This window comes from Rhinatrema bivittatum, chromosome 1 (genome assembly GCF_901001135.1).
Source record: "Rhinatrema bivittatum chromosome 1, aRhiBiv1.1, whole genome shotgun sequence".
Taxonomy (NCBI): Eukaryota; Metazoa; Chordata; class Amphibia; order Gymnophiona; family Rhinatrematidae; genus Rhinatrema; species Rhinatrema bivittatum.
The window spans coordinates 831,871,341-831,884,104 of record NC_042615.1 but is presented as its reverse complement, the minus strand read 5'-3'; the positions used below and the strand labels follow the sequence as shown (position 1 = coordinate 831,884,104).

General features: G+C 55.8%; 1 protein-coding gene across 3 annotated transcripts in view; it reads left to right on the top strand.

The window, feature by feature from the left end:
* The window catches only part of RGP1 (RGP1 homolog, RAB6A GEF complex partner 1), a 70,124-nt gene that overhangs the window by 47,500 nt on the left and 9,860 nt on the right, over nucleotides 1-12,764 (top strand). For 2 of the 3 annotated variants that reach the window (XM_029583181.1, XM_029583176.1), the window contains exons 3-5: nucleotides 560-696; nucleotides 8,323-8,406; nucleotides 12,300-12,449. In XM_029583181.1, the coding sequence (XP_029439041.1) occupies nucleotides 560-696; nucleotides 8,323-8,406; nucleotides 12,300-12,449 (371 nt within the window). The remainder of the gene's footprint in view (nucleotides 1-559; nucleotides 697-8,322; nucleotides 8,407-12,299; nucleotides 12,450-12,764) is intronic. The other variant, XM_029583189.1, reaches the window with a different exon arrangement.

Here is a 12,764-nt window from a genome sequence, read left to right as displayed (position 1 = left end):
ATCCTCACAAGATTTGGCCATATGATGTCAAAATGCAAGTCCATACGATAACAAGTGGTTTGGTGAGGTGAAAAGCAGCAGCACCACAATTAGGGGGATTCGCAGCCACAGTGTCCATCCAGCTAGGTGCACCCAATCACCCAAAATCCATATATTTTTTTGTTTTGTTTTACCTCTTATGGCTTGCCAATACACGAAAAAATCTTTCTGGCCTTGATTTTACCGCTGCCCTCGCCGCTGTCTCTCTCCCTCCCTCCCTCCCTCCATCCTAGGCCTCGACCTGCCACTGCAGTCCTGGCTTCCTCCGCCTTCCGTGCCCCATTCTGCTGCTGGTCTTGCACCACAATGAGAGCGGCAGGTTGGCGGTGCTAGTTTGTGACTTTGGATTAGTGTTCCTGCATCCTTGAACCGTTTTCTGGGCGGCCTCTGGTTACTGCAGTGCTGTTCAGTCAAATATTTGTTTCTGGAAAGCAAAAAAAGTGCTTTCACCTAAACGTGAGTTGTGTGCGTTTCTCTGTCTGTCCTCCTCCCTCAGTCCGTGTGTCTTCTCTTCCTGCAGCGAGATGCTGGCCTGGGCCAGTGCGCAGATCCACTGCCAGTTCCACGCGAGTGAGAATCGGGTGCTGCTTCCCCCGTCCGAGGACTCCAAGCACGACGTGCAGGCGGAGAACGAGACGGTCTTTGTCCCGAACAGGGGTAAGTGCTGCCCGACCTGATGTGAATCCCCAGCTTGGGAAGCCGCGCCGAGCGCGCTGGCAGTGTTAACCCTGAGCCGGACGTGCGGCCTCGTCGGTGGAAGGTGCGCCAGTGCTGTGTTTCTTTTAATGTGGGGCCTATGGCTTGGTTATCGGATTTCCCAAAGCTCACTGATGCAGTCGGGCATCCTGCCTGCCAGGGCTCCTCCATCAATCTGATGTGTTCTGGGGCTTATTGTGCCACAATTAGCAAAATAGCCACCAAAACTAATAATTGTTTTTTGTTTAAAGAAACAAGCTTGCTTATGTCTCGTTTCTCTTGGACAGACTTTTAGAGAGAAGTAAGGGTTTGATTTCTGTGTATGCAGATTTCCAAGAAGACGATAGGACAGGTGCGGAAAAGCTGTCGCCTCTAAGCTCCGTACGCTGCAAAAAAGACCGATCCACAGTCTGAGGACTGAAAGTAAAACCCACACAGGAGGGCTTGAGATGGTCTGGGGAGAGCGACTTTCTTTAGTCTTTAGCAATCTGTAAGGAAATCCATAAGATTGAGCCCTGGGTATAGTTATAAAGACTTTCTAAGAGAAAACGTTCTCTGATGGTCAGAAGGAGAAGTTGTATTCTCAAGAATGTTGTACCCTGACCTTCTCACGGAGACTCGGAGTGGCTTACATAAGCGCAATCCTGGCATAAGGAGACGATAGGGGAGATATGAAAGAGATACTCGAATGCCTCAGAGGTATCGGTGCACAGGAGGGGGGTGAGCTCTAGCACGAGGGGGTCATGAGATGAGGGTGAGCAGGGGGTAGACTCGGGAGTAATCTTAGGAAATGTGTCTTTACGGAGAGGGTGGGCGATGGATGCAGTGGAGGTGGTGCATCCAAGGACAGGATCTCGGAGGGAGTGCTGGGGGTAGAGAGGAGCTTCGCAGTTATGTGGATGGGCTTGCTGGTCGTTTTTCTGTGATAATTGCCCTCCCTGCCTTTGGTTTTTCCTGTCCTCCTCTTGTATCTTATTCTCTGAATATTATTCTTGTTTTTTCTCCTACTGTGCTAAATCACAATGGTCTCGTCGTCCTCTTGACAAAATGATTTATCGGCACCGGTCACTGCAGATGCACGGTGCCGGGCTCGGGAGAAGGCACTGGCACCTGCCGTGGTGCCCTCGAAGTGCCCCTGTGGCGAGGAGTGCCTTTCCTCCATCAATGCCAGGGGTCCACAGTGGTATCCGTCAGGCACTGATCCACCTCTGAGATCCACTGAAGATCTGGCCCCCACCCCTCCTGCCTCCCAGTCCATTTTGGCAACTTTCGAGGAAGAGTTGGAGCGGGAGAGTCCAGCTGGCGGTTGATCGGGCCCTGCGGGGCATCAAGCCACCAGCACAGACAGCATCGATGCCCACGCTCTCCCTGCTGGAACCGCTGCCGTAACAGCTCAATGTGCCAGCGGTGCCTAGGCCTCTGGACGCAGACTGAGCACACAAGGGCCCCATCCCCTGCAGACAGAGCAATAGCTTTCCGCTGTCAGAAAGGCGCCATGTGCTAACGAGAGCAGGCCGGCCGCTGGCAGGTCCTCAGCAAGAGAAAAGCAACGCTGCCCATTCTGGTGGGGGCGCGCTGCTTTTCCATGTTTCTTCAGCTGCGCTTAGCATGCCGTCAACTTCGGCAGGGCCGCCCTACTTTGGAGGAGGAGGAGTGCCCCTGCTGGAAGTAGTCCAGTGCTAGAGCTTGCTCAGCCCCGTGGCCAGAAGTCAGTTCCCTTGGCCACGGGGACTGAAGGAGGAGATTGCCTGCTATGTCAAGGAGGAAGTGAATAGGAGAACATAAGAACCTGCCATGCTGGGTCAGACCAAGGGTCCATCAAGCCCAGCATCCTGTTTCCAACAGAGGCCAATCCAGGCCACAAGAACCTGGCAAGTTTGTATGTGGGGAAAGTGAGAGAGAGCATGCGTGCATGTGTGTGGGGGAGTGACAGAGAGCACGTGTTTATGTATGAGAGGGAGCTACCCAGTTACTCTCTGCCTGCTAATCCATGACAATTTCAGGGCATCTGGAAATCAAAAGTTCCAAGGTATGGATAACGAGGAATTTTTTAAAATCCTTATTTTAATTGTGTTATTTGCATCTGTTTTGAAATATTTTTTGATGTTTGGAAGATTTTTCTATGAGCTTTTAATTATTGAACGTTATTCTATTCATTAATTGTTTTGAATTATTCTTTTTATTGGTATGGTTTTACTAATTTTCTTTTATGAGGAATGGTAATGTTTCTGTTTTTCCATTGTTGCAGTGCATACAGAATTTGGCTTCCTGCAGTTTCCAGTTCAGTTTTTGTCTGTACATTTCTATTTATACTGTAAGGTCTCTTTATTCTGTATTTGAGGGTCTATCAGTGTTTCGCATGTATTTATTTATTTATTTATGGTTTTATATACCGGGAGTTCCTGTATACAATACATATCACTCCGGTTCACAGGTAACAGTAAAAACTACTGCCGGATGGCAGTTTACATGTAACAAATCTTGGAACAAATCAAACAATTGATCTATAATAAGGAAAACAAACTAAGCTCAACTTTAAGCATATAAATAAGGCAAATAATAATAATGAATAAATAAGGCAGAGAACAATACATTAAAACCAAAGGACAGGGGTTGTTTTTTATCTTCTAGTTCTTAGCTCTCTGGGAATGCTTGCAGGAAGAGCCAAGTCTTGAGTTTTGCCTTAAACGTAGTATGGCACGGCTCCAGGCGTAGGTCTGGTGGTAGGGAATTCCAGAGGGACGGGCCCGCAGTGGATAGGGCGCGTTTTCTCAGGGAGGATTTTGCGGGCTGGGTAATCAGTCTGTTTTGGTATGCACTTCTAGTCGGTTTATCAGAAGTATGTAGTTGCAGCTTGAAGGTTAAGTTGAGTGGGGATATGTTATGAAGGGCCTTATGCATCATCATGCTGCTTTTGAACTGTATCCTGTATTTACTGGGAAGCCAGTGAAGGTGCTGGAGGATCGGGGTGATGTGGTCTCTTTTTTTGGTGTTGGTGAGGATTCTTGCTGTGGCATTTAGGACCATCTGGAGGGGTTTGGTAGAGCATGCAGGGAGTCCCAGCAGAAGTGAATTGCAATAGTCTAGTTTCGGGAGAATGATGGCTTGGAGAACTGTGCGGAAGTCTCTGTAGCGTAGAAGTGGCTTTAGTTTCTTTAAAACTTGTAATTTAAAGAAGCATTCTTTGGTGGTGTTGTTGACGAATTTATTGAGGCTGAATCTGTCATCTAGGATTACACCCAGATCTCTGACTTGCGGTGAGGTGGTGTATCCTGAGGAGTCTGGAGAATTGCTGGAGGAAGGCAGGGTAGATTTTTCCGGTGCTATTATAAGGATTTCCGTTTTGTTGGTATTTAGAACCAGGTTGAGGCTGGTTAGAAGATCGTTGATGGTTGAGAGGCAATTATTCCAGTAGGCCATGGTCTTGTGTAAGGTATCTGTTATGGGGATGAGAATTTGTATGTCATCCGCGTATAGGAAAATGGGTAAGCTTGAGGTTAGTGAGAAGGTGACAGAGTGGGAAAAGATATATGTTGAAAAGGGTGGGGGAGAGTGAGGATCCTTGTGGTACCCCCATTTTGGCTTGGATGGGATGAGATTCCTTGTTGTTTATTTTGACTCTGTATGTTCTGTTCTCTAGGAAGGATTTAAACCAGTTGAACGCTGCTCCTGTGATGCCGATTTCTGTTAGTCGTTGTAGTAGGCTAGAATGATTCACGGTGTCGAACGCCGCTGACAGGTCCAGAAGTGCGAGAAGGCAAGGTTGTCCTTTTTCAAGATTGAAGATAATGGTGTCCGCTAGAGTGGCTAATAGCGATTCGGTGTTCTTTTTCTTCCGGAATCCAAATTGGTTATTGGTGAGGATATTGTTGTCATCAAGGAATTCAGAGAGTTGTCGGTTAACCACTTTCTCCATAATTTTGGCTAACATAGGAAGGTTTGCTATAGGTCTGTAGTTAGCAGGATCTGTGGTGGGAAGGTTGGGCATGTGTGACTGAGGTGAGTTATTCCATTAGTGCGTAGGATCTATGTAGGGATCTATAGCAGCTTGGATTGCTCTGCTTTCCTAATAAAGGGTGTATTTTACTATTTTAGGCCTGGTGTAATATTTGCATTATTAACTTTCATAGGTAGGGATGTTGCTGTGAGTGCTGGCAGTTAGTGCTGCTTTTATATAGAAATTCTTATTTCTCGTGGCTCTCTGAGTGCCAAGCCCATGCCCAAGATACATTACCGTAGGCCTAATACCATTTCCCTGTACGTACCCAGATCAGTCCAGACTCCTGGGTTTGCCCCCCCCCCCCTAGCAGATGGAGACAGAAGTTTACCAAACAAACTCCGCCTCATATAGGCAGGTGCCACCTAAAGCCTGGCAGTATTCTTCTGTCTCCAGCAGGTGGAGGAGGTGCCAAACCTATGGTCTGTGCTAGGACCTAGCTGGTGTGAGACAGTATAGTTATATAGGCTGGTGCCACCTACAGCCTGGCAGTATTCTTCTGTCTCCAGCAGGTGGAGGAGGTGCCAAACCTATGGTCTGTGCTAGGACCTAGCTGGTGTGAGACAGTATAGTTATATAGGCTGCTGCCACCTACAGTCCTGTGCTAGGGCCTAGCTGTCTCAGACAGAGAGTATAGGCTGCTGCCAACCTAAGGTCTGTGCTAGGGCCTAGCTGGTGTGAGACAGTATAGTTATATAGGCTGCTGCCACCTACAGTCTGTGCTAGGGCCTAGCTGGTGTGAGACAGTATAGTTATATAGGCAGGTGCCACCTACAGTCTGTGCTAGGGCCTAGCTGGTGTGAGACAGTACAGTTATATAGGCAGGTGCCACCTACAGCCTGGCAGTATTCTTCTGTCTCCAGCAGGTGGAGGAGGTGCCAAACCTACAGTCTGTGCTAGGGCCTAGCTGGTGTGAGACAGTATAGTTATATAGGCAGGTGCCACCTACAGCCTGGCAGTATTCTTCTGTCTCCAGCAGGTGGAGGAGGTGCCAAACCTATGGTCTGTGCTAGGGCCTAGCTGGTGTGAGACAGTATAGTTATATAGGCTGCTGCCACCTACAGTCTGTGCTAGGGCCTAGCTGGTGTGAGACAGTATAGTTATATAGGCTGCTGCCACCTACAGTCTGTGCTAGGGCCTAGCTGGTGTGAGACAGTATAGTTATATAGGCAGGTGCCACCTACAGCCTGGCAGTATTCTTCTGTCTCCAGCAGGTGGAGGAGGTGCCAAACCTATGGTCTGTGCTAGGGCCTAGCTGGTGTGAGACAGTATAGTTATATAGGCTGCTGCCACCTACAGTCTGTGCTAGGGCCTAGCTGGTGTGAGAGAGTACAGTTATATAGGCAGGTGCCACCTACAGTCTGGCAGTATTCGTCTGTCTCCAGCAGGTGGAGGAGGTGCCAAACCTACAGTCTGTGCTAGGGCCTAGTTTGTGTTTTGAGACAGGATAGTTAGGTAAAGAACGTAATTTTATTTTAGTCCAATTTATTTTATTATGATTTATGTAATTTTACTACTTTATTCTACTATTTTATTCTACTGTTATTGTATGTTTTTATTTGTTTTTTAGTTATGTACACCGTAGTGATAGAAACATGTTTCTGTACAACGGTATAGAAGAATTGTACAAATAAAATAAAGTTAAAAAATAAATAAATTAAAAGGAATAAAGAGGGAAGAGAGAGAAAACGAAAGACCGCAGTGTTTGCCTGCAGGTCTGAGCCTCCCAGGGGGTTGTGAGGTCCTGAGGGGACCATCCCCCCTGGTTTCAGAGGCAGCTGAGGTACAGGGTGGACAAACCCGATTGCCAGCTTGTGGAGATTACTGGGGGGTGATACTCCCCCCAGTTTGATCCAGGACCTGGAGGCTTGTCAGGTATTTAAAAAAAAAAAAAAAAAAGACACTTACATTTTATAAAGTGTATATTTTTCTTCAGGGCTCGACTCTCCCTTCTCTCAGGGGGTGTTGGGGGTGCTCTTCGTGCTCCGTTTCCAATTTTCCTATAGATTCCAAGCTTTTTTGCAGGGTTTTCTGGCACCTCAGCAGTGCATGTAAATATGATATACATAGTGTAAGTGATATGTTTACCTCAGAAGGCTGTGCTTTGAATGTTGTTTTTCATGTCAAATCTGTTGTTATAAATGCATAATTTTTAATTGGGTGTGAGGTGGGTGTGATGGGGTGGGGAGTGCAAGGCTGTAAGGTCGTCCTAGGACACGTAATTCCCTTGCACCGGCCGAGGGCATCGCTGTACAAATATTGAGCAGAGTCTCCCAACTCGTGCTGTCATGTGTTGTGCAACGGGTGAGGCCGCAGTTTTCTTTCTTGGCCAGAGGCGCCAAATTGCCTGGCTACAGCTTTGCTGTAGATTTCCGTAAGGATGAGACCCCGTGTGACCCCTGGGAGGGAACAACACTGCAGAATCCTCAGAGGACTTGGAGGGTCTTCCTTGAGAACTGTCTCCTCCAGAGGAACGAAGGAGGTCTCCGTCTGAGGGCCTAACCTTCGCAGGTTTTCTGAGGGCGATAGCGGAAGCTGTCCCTTTCCAGTTAATGACGGAGGAGGATGCCAGACACAAGATGCTGTAAACCCTCCAGTTTGTGGCGGTCCTGGTACCCGAGATCTTTAAGGAGCTGCTGCTGAGGATCTGGGAGCACCCCCCTGACAGTTCCTCCTGTACACAGAAAGGTGGACGGGGTTTCCTTCGTCTAACAGGCTACCGGATCTGAAAGACGTCAGCTGGCACACCAGTCGGTAGTTCCCGAGGGCCAAGCACTCTCGGGCCCATGTCTCGGCAACGGACGCTCTTGGGAGGAAGGTGTTTCAGGGGACAATGCTTATTGCCCGCATCACCTCCTACCGTTTCTACGTGAGCTAATACTCTCGCAAAAGTCTAGATGCAGGAGCAGGATTCGGCCAAGGGGCTACCCCAAGAGCAGCAAGACACCTTCTAGTGGCTGGTGTGTCAGGGCCTGCAGCTCGGAGAACATGAGGTGCATCCCACCTACGACGTTCTCCAGATGGCAGCGAGAGTCTCTGCAGCGAGAATCGGTGTCCACAAAATGGCATGGCTGCAGGCCTCAGATCTTCAACCAGAGTCTAACCGGCCATGCACAGGAGAAGAATCCCTTCGGGGGGGCATACGGTGAGGGACAGAGTGGCCCACTTGTGGGATCACTGTGAGACCCTCCAGAATCTCTCCACTGCCGCTTCAGAACCACCCTCCTCAGCTCGCAGGTCTGTGAGGCGGGGTCAGAGGACGCACTGTCCTCCTGCCCCTTGCTCCCATTCACAGAGGGCGCCCCAGCTAAGTCCCAAGAAAGGGTTTTGTCTGGATCGTAGGGAGCATTAGCCAGCCAGCTGTACCCGTGGTCAGGGGCAGGCTACACTTCGTGAATCAGTGGCCCAGTATCACCTCAGACCAGTGGGTGTTGTCCATCGTCCACCCAGGTTACTGATTGAACTTATTGGGTGTCCCAGCAAATTCTCCCCCCTGCCCATTTTCGGGGGCCGATAGTACATCAGGAGGTAGTGTTACTGTTTTCCCGCCACTCCCAAATCCTGTCTGTTTTCGTTTTTCCTCCTTTCAGGAGAGCGGGGTCAGTGCATCCTCTCCACGCCACCAAAGATTCTCTTCTGTGACCTGAGGCTGGATCCTGGGGAGTCCAAATCCTGTAAGTCTTCTCTTTCTGGGAGAGAGATGGTGGGTGGGCATGAGGAGCACGTCCTATGGCTATAACTTTCTCTCCTATAGAAGGAGCATTCTCTCTTCACTTTTTAGTGATGAGCCAAGGTGTTTGTTCCCACCATACACCCCTCGGTCTTGGAAGATACGAGGTGCACGGCAGAATCCCTGTCCCATGAGCTTCCATCATCCTCACTGTGGGAGGGAGGAGTACGGGAGGGGAGGAAGCCCCCTCGTTCTCGCTCTGGGAGGGGGAAGGGAGGGAGGGGAGGAAGCCCCCCCTCGTTCTTGCTGCGGGAGGGGAGGAAGCCCCCCTCGTTCTCGCCGTGGGAGGGGAGGAAGCCCCCCTCGTTCTCGCCGTGGGAGGGGAGGAAGCCCCCCTCGTCCTCGCCGCGGGAGGGGAGAAGTGCGGGAGGGGAGGAAGCCCCCCTCATCCTCGCCGTGGGAGGAGCGCGGGAGGGGAGGAAGCCCCCCTCATTCTCGCCGTGGGAGGGGAGGAAGCCCCCCTCAGTCTCGCCGTGGGAGGGAGGAGGGCGGGAGGGGAGGAAGCCCCCCTCGTCCTCGCCGTGGGAGGGGAGGAAGCCCCCCTCATTCTCGCCGTGGGAGGGGAGGAAGCCCCCCTCATTCTCGCCGTGGGAGGGGAGGAAGCCCCCCTCAGTCTCGCCGCAGGAGGGAGGAGCGCGGGAGGGGAGGAAGCCCCCCTCATTCTCGCTGTGGGAGGGGAGGAAGCCCCCCTCATTCTCGCCGTGGGAGGGGAGGAGGGCGGGAGGGGACGAAGCAACCTCGTCCTTGCTGCGGGAGGGGACGGAGCCCCCTCATTCTCGCCGCAGGAGGGAGGAGGCCCCCTCGTTCTCGCCGCGGGAGGGGAGGGAGCCCCCTCGTTCTCGCCGCGGGAGGGAGGAGGGCGGGAGGGGAGGGAGCCCCCTCGTTCTTGCCCTGGGAAGGGAGGAGGGCGGGAGGGGAGGGAGCCCCCTCGTTCTCGCCGCGGGAGGGAGGAGGGCGGGAGGGGAGGGAGCCCCCTTGTTCTCGCCGCAGGAGGGAGGGAGCCCCCTCGTTCTTGCCCTGGGAAGGGAGGAGGGCGGGAGGGGAGGGAGCCCCCTCGTTCTCGCCGCAGGAGGGAGGAAGCCCCCTCGTTCTCGCCGTGGGAGGGAGGAGGGTGGGAGGGGAGGAAGCCCCCTCGTTCTCGCCGTGGGAGGGAGGAGGGCGGGAGGGGAGGAAGCCCCCTCGTTCTCGCCCTGGGAGGGAGGAGGGCGGGAGGGGAGGAAGCCCCCTCGTTCTCGCTCTGGGAGGGAGGAGGGCGGGAGGGGAGGAAGCCCCCTCGTTCTCGCTCTGGGAGGGAGGAGGGCGGGAGGGGAGGAAGCCCCTTCGTTCTCGCCGTGGGAGGGGAGGAGGGCAGGAGGGGAGGGAGCCCCCTCGTTCTCGCCGTGGGAGGGAGGAGGGCGGGAGGGGAGGGAGCCCCCTCGTTCTCGCCCTGGGAGGGAGGAGGGCGGGAGGGGAGGAAGCCCCCTCGTTCTCGCCGTGGGAGGGGAGGAAGCCCCCTCGTCCTCGCCGTGGGAGGGGAGGGAGCCCCTTCGTTCTCGCCGTGGGAGGGGAGGAAGCCCCCTCGTTCTCGCCGTGGGAGGGGAGGAGGGCAGGAGGGGAGGGAGCCCCCTCGTTCTCGCCGCGGGAGGGGAGGAAGCCCCCTCGTTCTCGCCCTCGCCCTGGGAGGGAGGAGGGCAGGAGGGGAGGGAGCCCCCTCGTTCTCACCGTGGGAGGGGAGGAAGCCCCCTCGTTCTCGCCCTGGGAGGGGAGGAAGCCCCCTGGTTCTCGCCCTGGGAGGGGAGGAAGCCCCCTGGTTCTCGCCCTGGGAGGGAGGAGGGCGGGAGGGGAGGAAGCCCCCTCGTTCTCGCCCTGGGAGGGAGAAGGGCGGGAGGGGAGGAAGCCCCCTCGTTCTCACCGCGGGAGGGGAGGAAGCCCCCTCGTCCTCGCCCTGGGAGGGAGGAGCGCGGGAGGGGAGGAAGCCCCCTCGTTCTCGCTGTGGGAGGGGAGGAAGCCCCCTCGTTCTCGCCGCGGGAGGGGAGGAAGCCTCCTCGTTCTCGCCGTGGGAGGGGAGGAAGCCCCCTCGTTCTCGCCGTGGGAGGGGAGGAAGCCCCCTCGTTCTCGCCGCATGAGGGAGGAGGGTGGGAGGGGAGGGAGCCTCCTCGTTCTCGCTGTGGGAGGGGAGGAAGCCCCCTCGTTCTCGCTGCGGGAGGGGAGGAAGCCCCCCTCGTTCTCGCCCTCGCCGTGGGAGGGAGGAGGGCGGGAGGGGAGGGAGCCTCCTCGTTCTCGCCGTGGGAGGGAGGAGCGCGGGAGGGAGGAAGCCCCCTCGTTCTCGCCCTCGCCGCGGGAGGGAGGAGCGCGGGAGGGGAGGAAGCCCCCTCGTTCTCGCCCTCGCCGTGGGAGGGAGGAGGGCGGGAGGGAGGGAGCCCCCTCGTTCTCGCCGCGGGAGGGAGGAGCGCGGGAGGGAGCCCCCTCGTTCTCGCTGTGGGAGGGGAGGAAGCCCCCTCGTTCTCGCCCTGGGAGGGAGGAGGGCGGGAGGGGAGGAAGCCCCCTCGTTCTCGCCGTGGGAGGGGAGGAAGCCCCCTCGTTCTCGCCGTGGGAGGGAGGAGCGCGGGAGGGGAGGGAGCCCCCACGTTCTCGCCGTGGGAGGGGAGGAAGCCCCCTCGTTCTCGCCCTGGGAGGGAGAAGGGCGGGAGGGGAGGAAGCCCCCTCGTTCTCGCCGTGGGAGGGGAGGAAGCCCCCTCGTTCTCGCCCTGGGAGGGAGGAGGGCGGGAGGGGAGGAAGCCCCCTCGTTCTCGCCCTGGGAGGGAGGAGGGCGGGAGGGGAGGAAGCCCCCTCGTTCTCGCCGTGGGAGGGGAGGAAGCCCCCTCGTTCTCGCCCTGGGAGGGAGAAGGGCGGGAGGGGAGGAAGCCCCCCTCGTTCTCGCCGCGGGAGGGGAGGAAGCCCCCTCGTTCTCGCCCTGGGAGGGAGGAGGGCGGGAGGGGAGGGAAGCCCCCCTCGTTCTCGCCGCGGGAGGGGAGGAAGCCCCCTCGTTCTCGCCGCGGGAGGGGAGGAAGCCCCCTCGTTCTCGCTCTGGGAGGGAGGAGGGCGGGAGGGGAGGAAGCCCCATCGTTCTCACCGTGGGAGGGGAGGAAGCCCCATCGTTCTCACCGTGGGAGGGGAGGAAGCCCCATCGTTCTCGCCGTGGGAGGGGAGGAAGCCTCCTCGTTCTCGCCGTGGGAGGGGAGGAAGCCCCCTCATTCTCGCCGTGGGAGGGGAGGAAGCCCCATCGTTCTCGCCGTGGGAGGGGAGGAAGCCCCCTTATTCTCGCCGTGGGAGGGAGGAGGGCGGGAGGGGAGGAAGCCCCCTCGTTCTCGCCGTGGGAGGGGAGGAGGGCGGGAGGGGAGGAAGCCCCATCGTTCTCACTGTGGGAGGGGAGGAAGCCCCCTCGTCCTCGCCGTGGGAGGGGAGGAAGCCCCCTTATTCTCGCCCTGGGAGGGAGGAGGGCGGGAGGGGAGGAAGCCCCCTCGTTCTCGCCGTGGGAGGGGAGGAGGGCGGGAGGGGAGGAAGCCCCATCGTTCTCACTGTGGGAGGGGAGGAAGCCCCCTCGTTCTCACTGTGGGAGGGGAGGAAGCCCCCTCGTTCTCGCCGTGGGAGGGGAGGAAGCCCCCTCGTCCTCGCCCTGGGAGGGGAGGAAGCCCCCTCGTCCTCACTGTGGGAAGGGAGGAAGCCCCCTCGTTCTCGCCGTGGGAGGGAGGAGCGCGGGAGCGGATGAAGCGTTCTAGGGTCTCGCATCCCCTTTGGATAAAGTGCGTTTTGGTGAAGGAGGCATTTAGGGAGCCTGTGAGAGATCTTCAGGCTGTGCTTCCTGCGTTCTCCTTGCAGACTCCTATTGTGAGACTCTTCCCATTGAAGGACCACCCTCCTTTCGAGGACAATCTGTCAAGTATGTTTACAAGCTGACTATTGGATGCCAGCGGGTCAACTCTGCCATCAAACTTCTGCGTGTGCCCTTCCGTGTCCTGGTTCTGCATGGTAAAGGAAGGAAGAGTCTGCCAGTGTGGGGATTGCATGTAGTGACGACCCTGCCTGCACCCCTCTGATCTGCTCTTCACACACGCGCACACACACGCTCTCTCACACACACACTCTCTCACACACACACTCTCTCACACACACACACACACACACACACACACACACACACACGGCTCTGCCAATATACCTCACGCCTGCTCTGCTGCAGCCCCTCTTATTCCAGCAATGAGAAACCCCCCACCCCCAGCTCTGCCAGTGCTCCTCACTCCTGCCCTGCAGCACCCCTGCTATTCCAGTACTGACACCCTCACC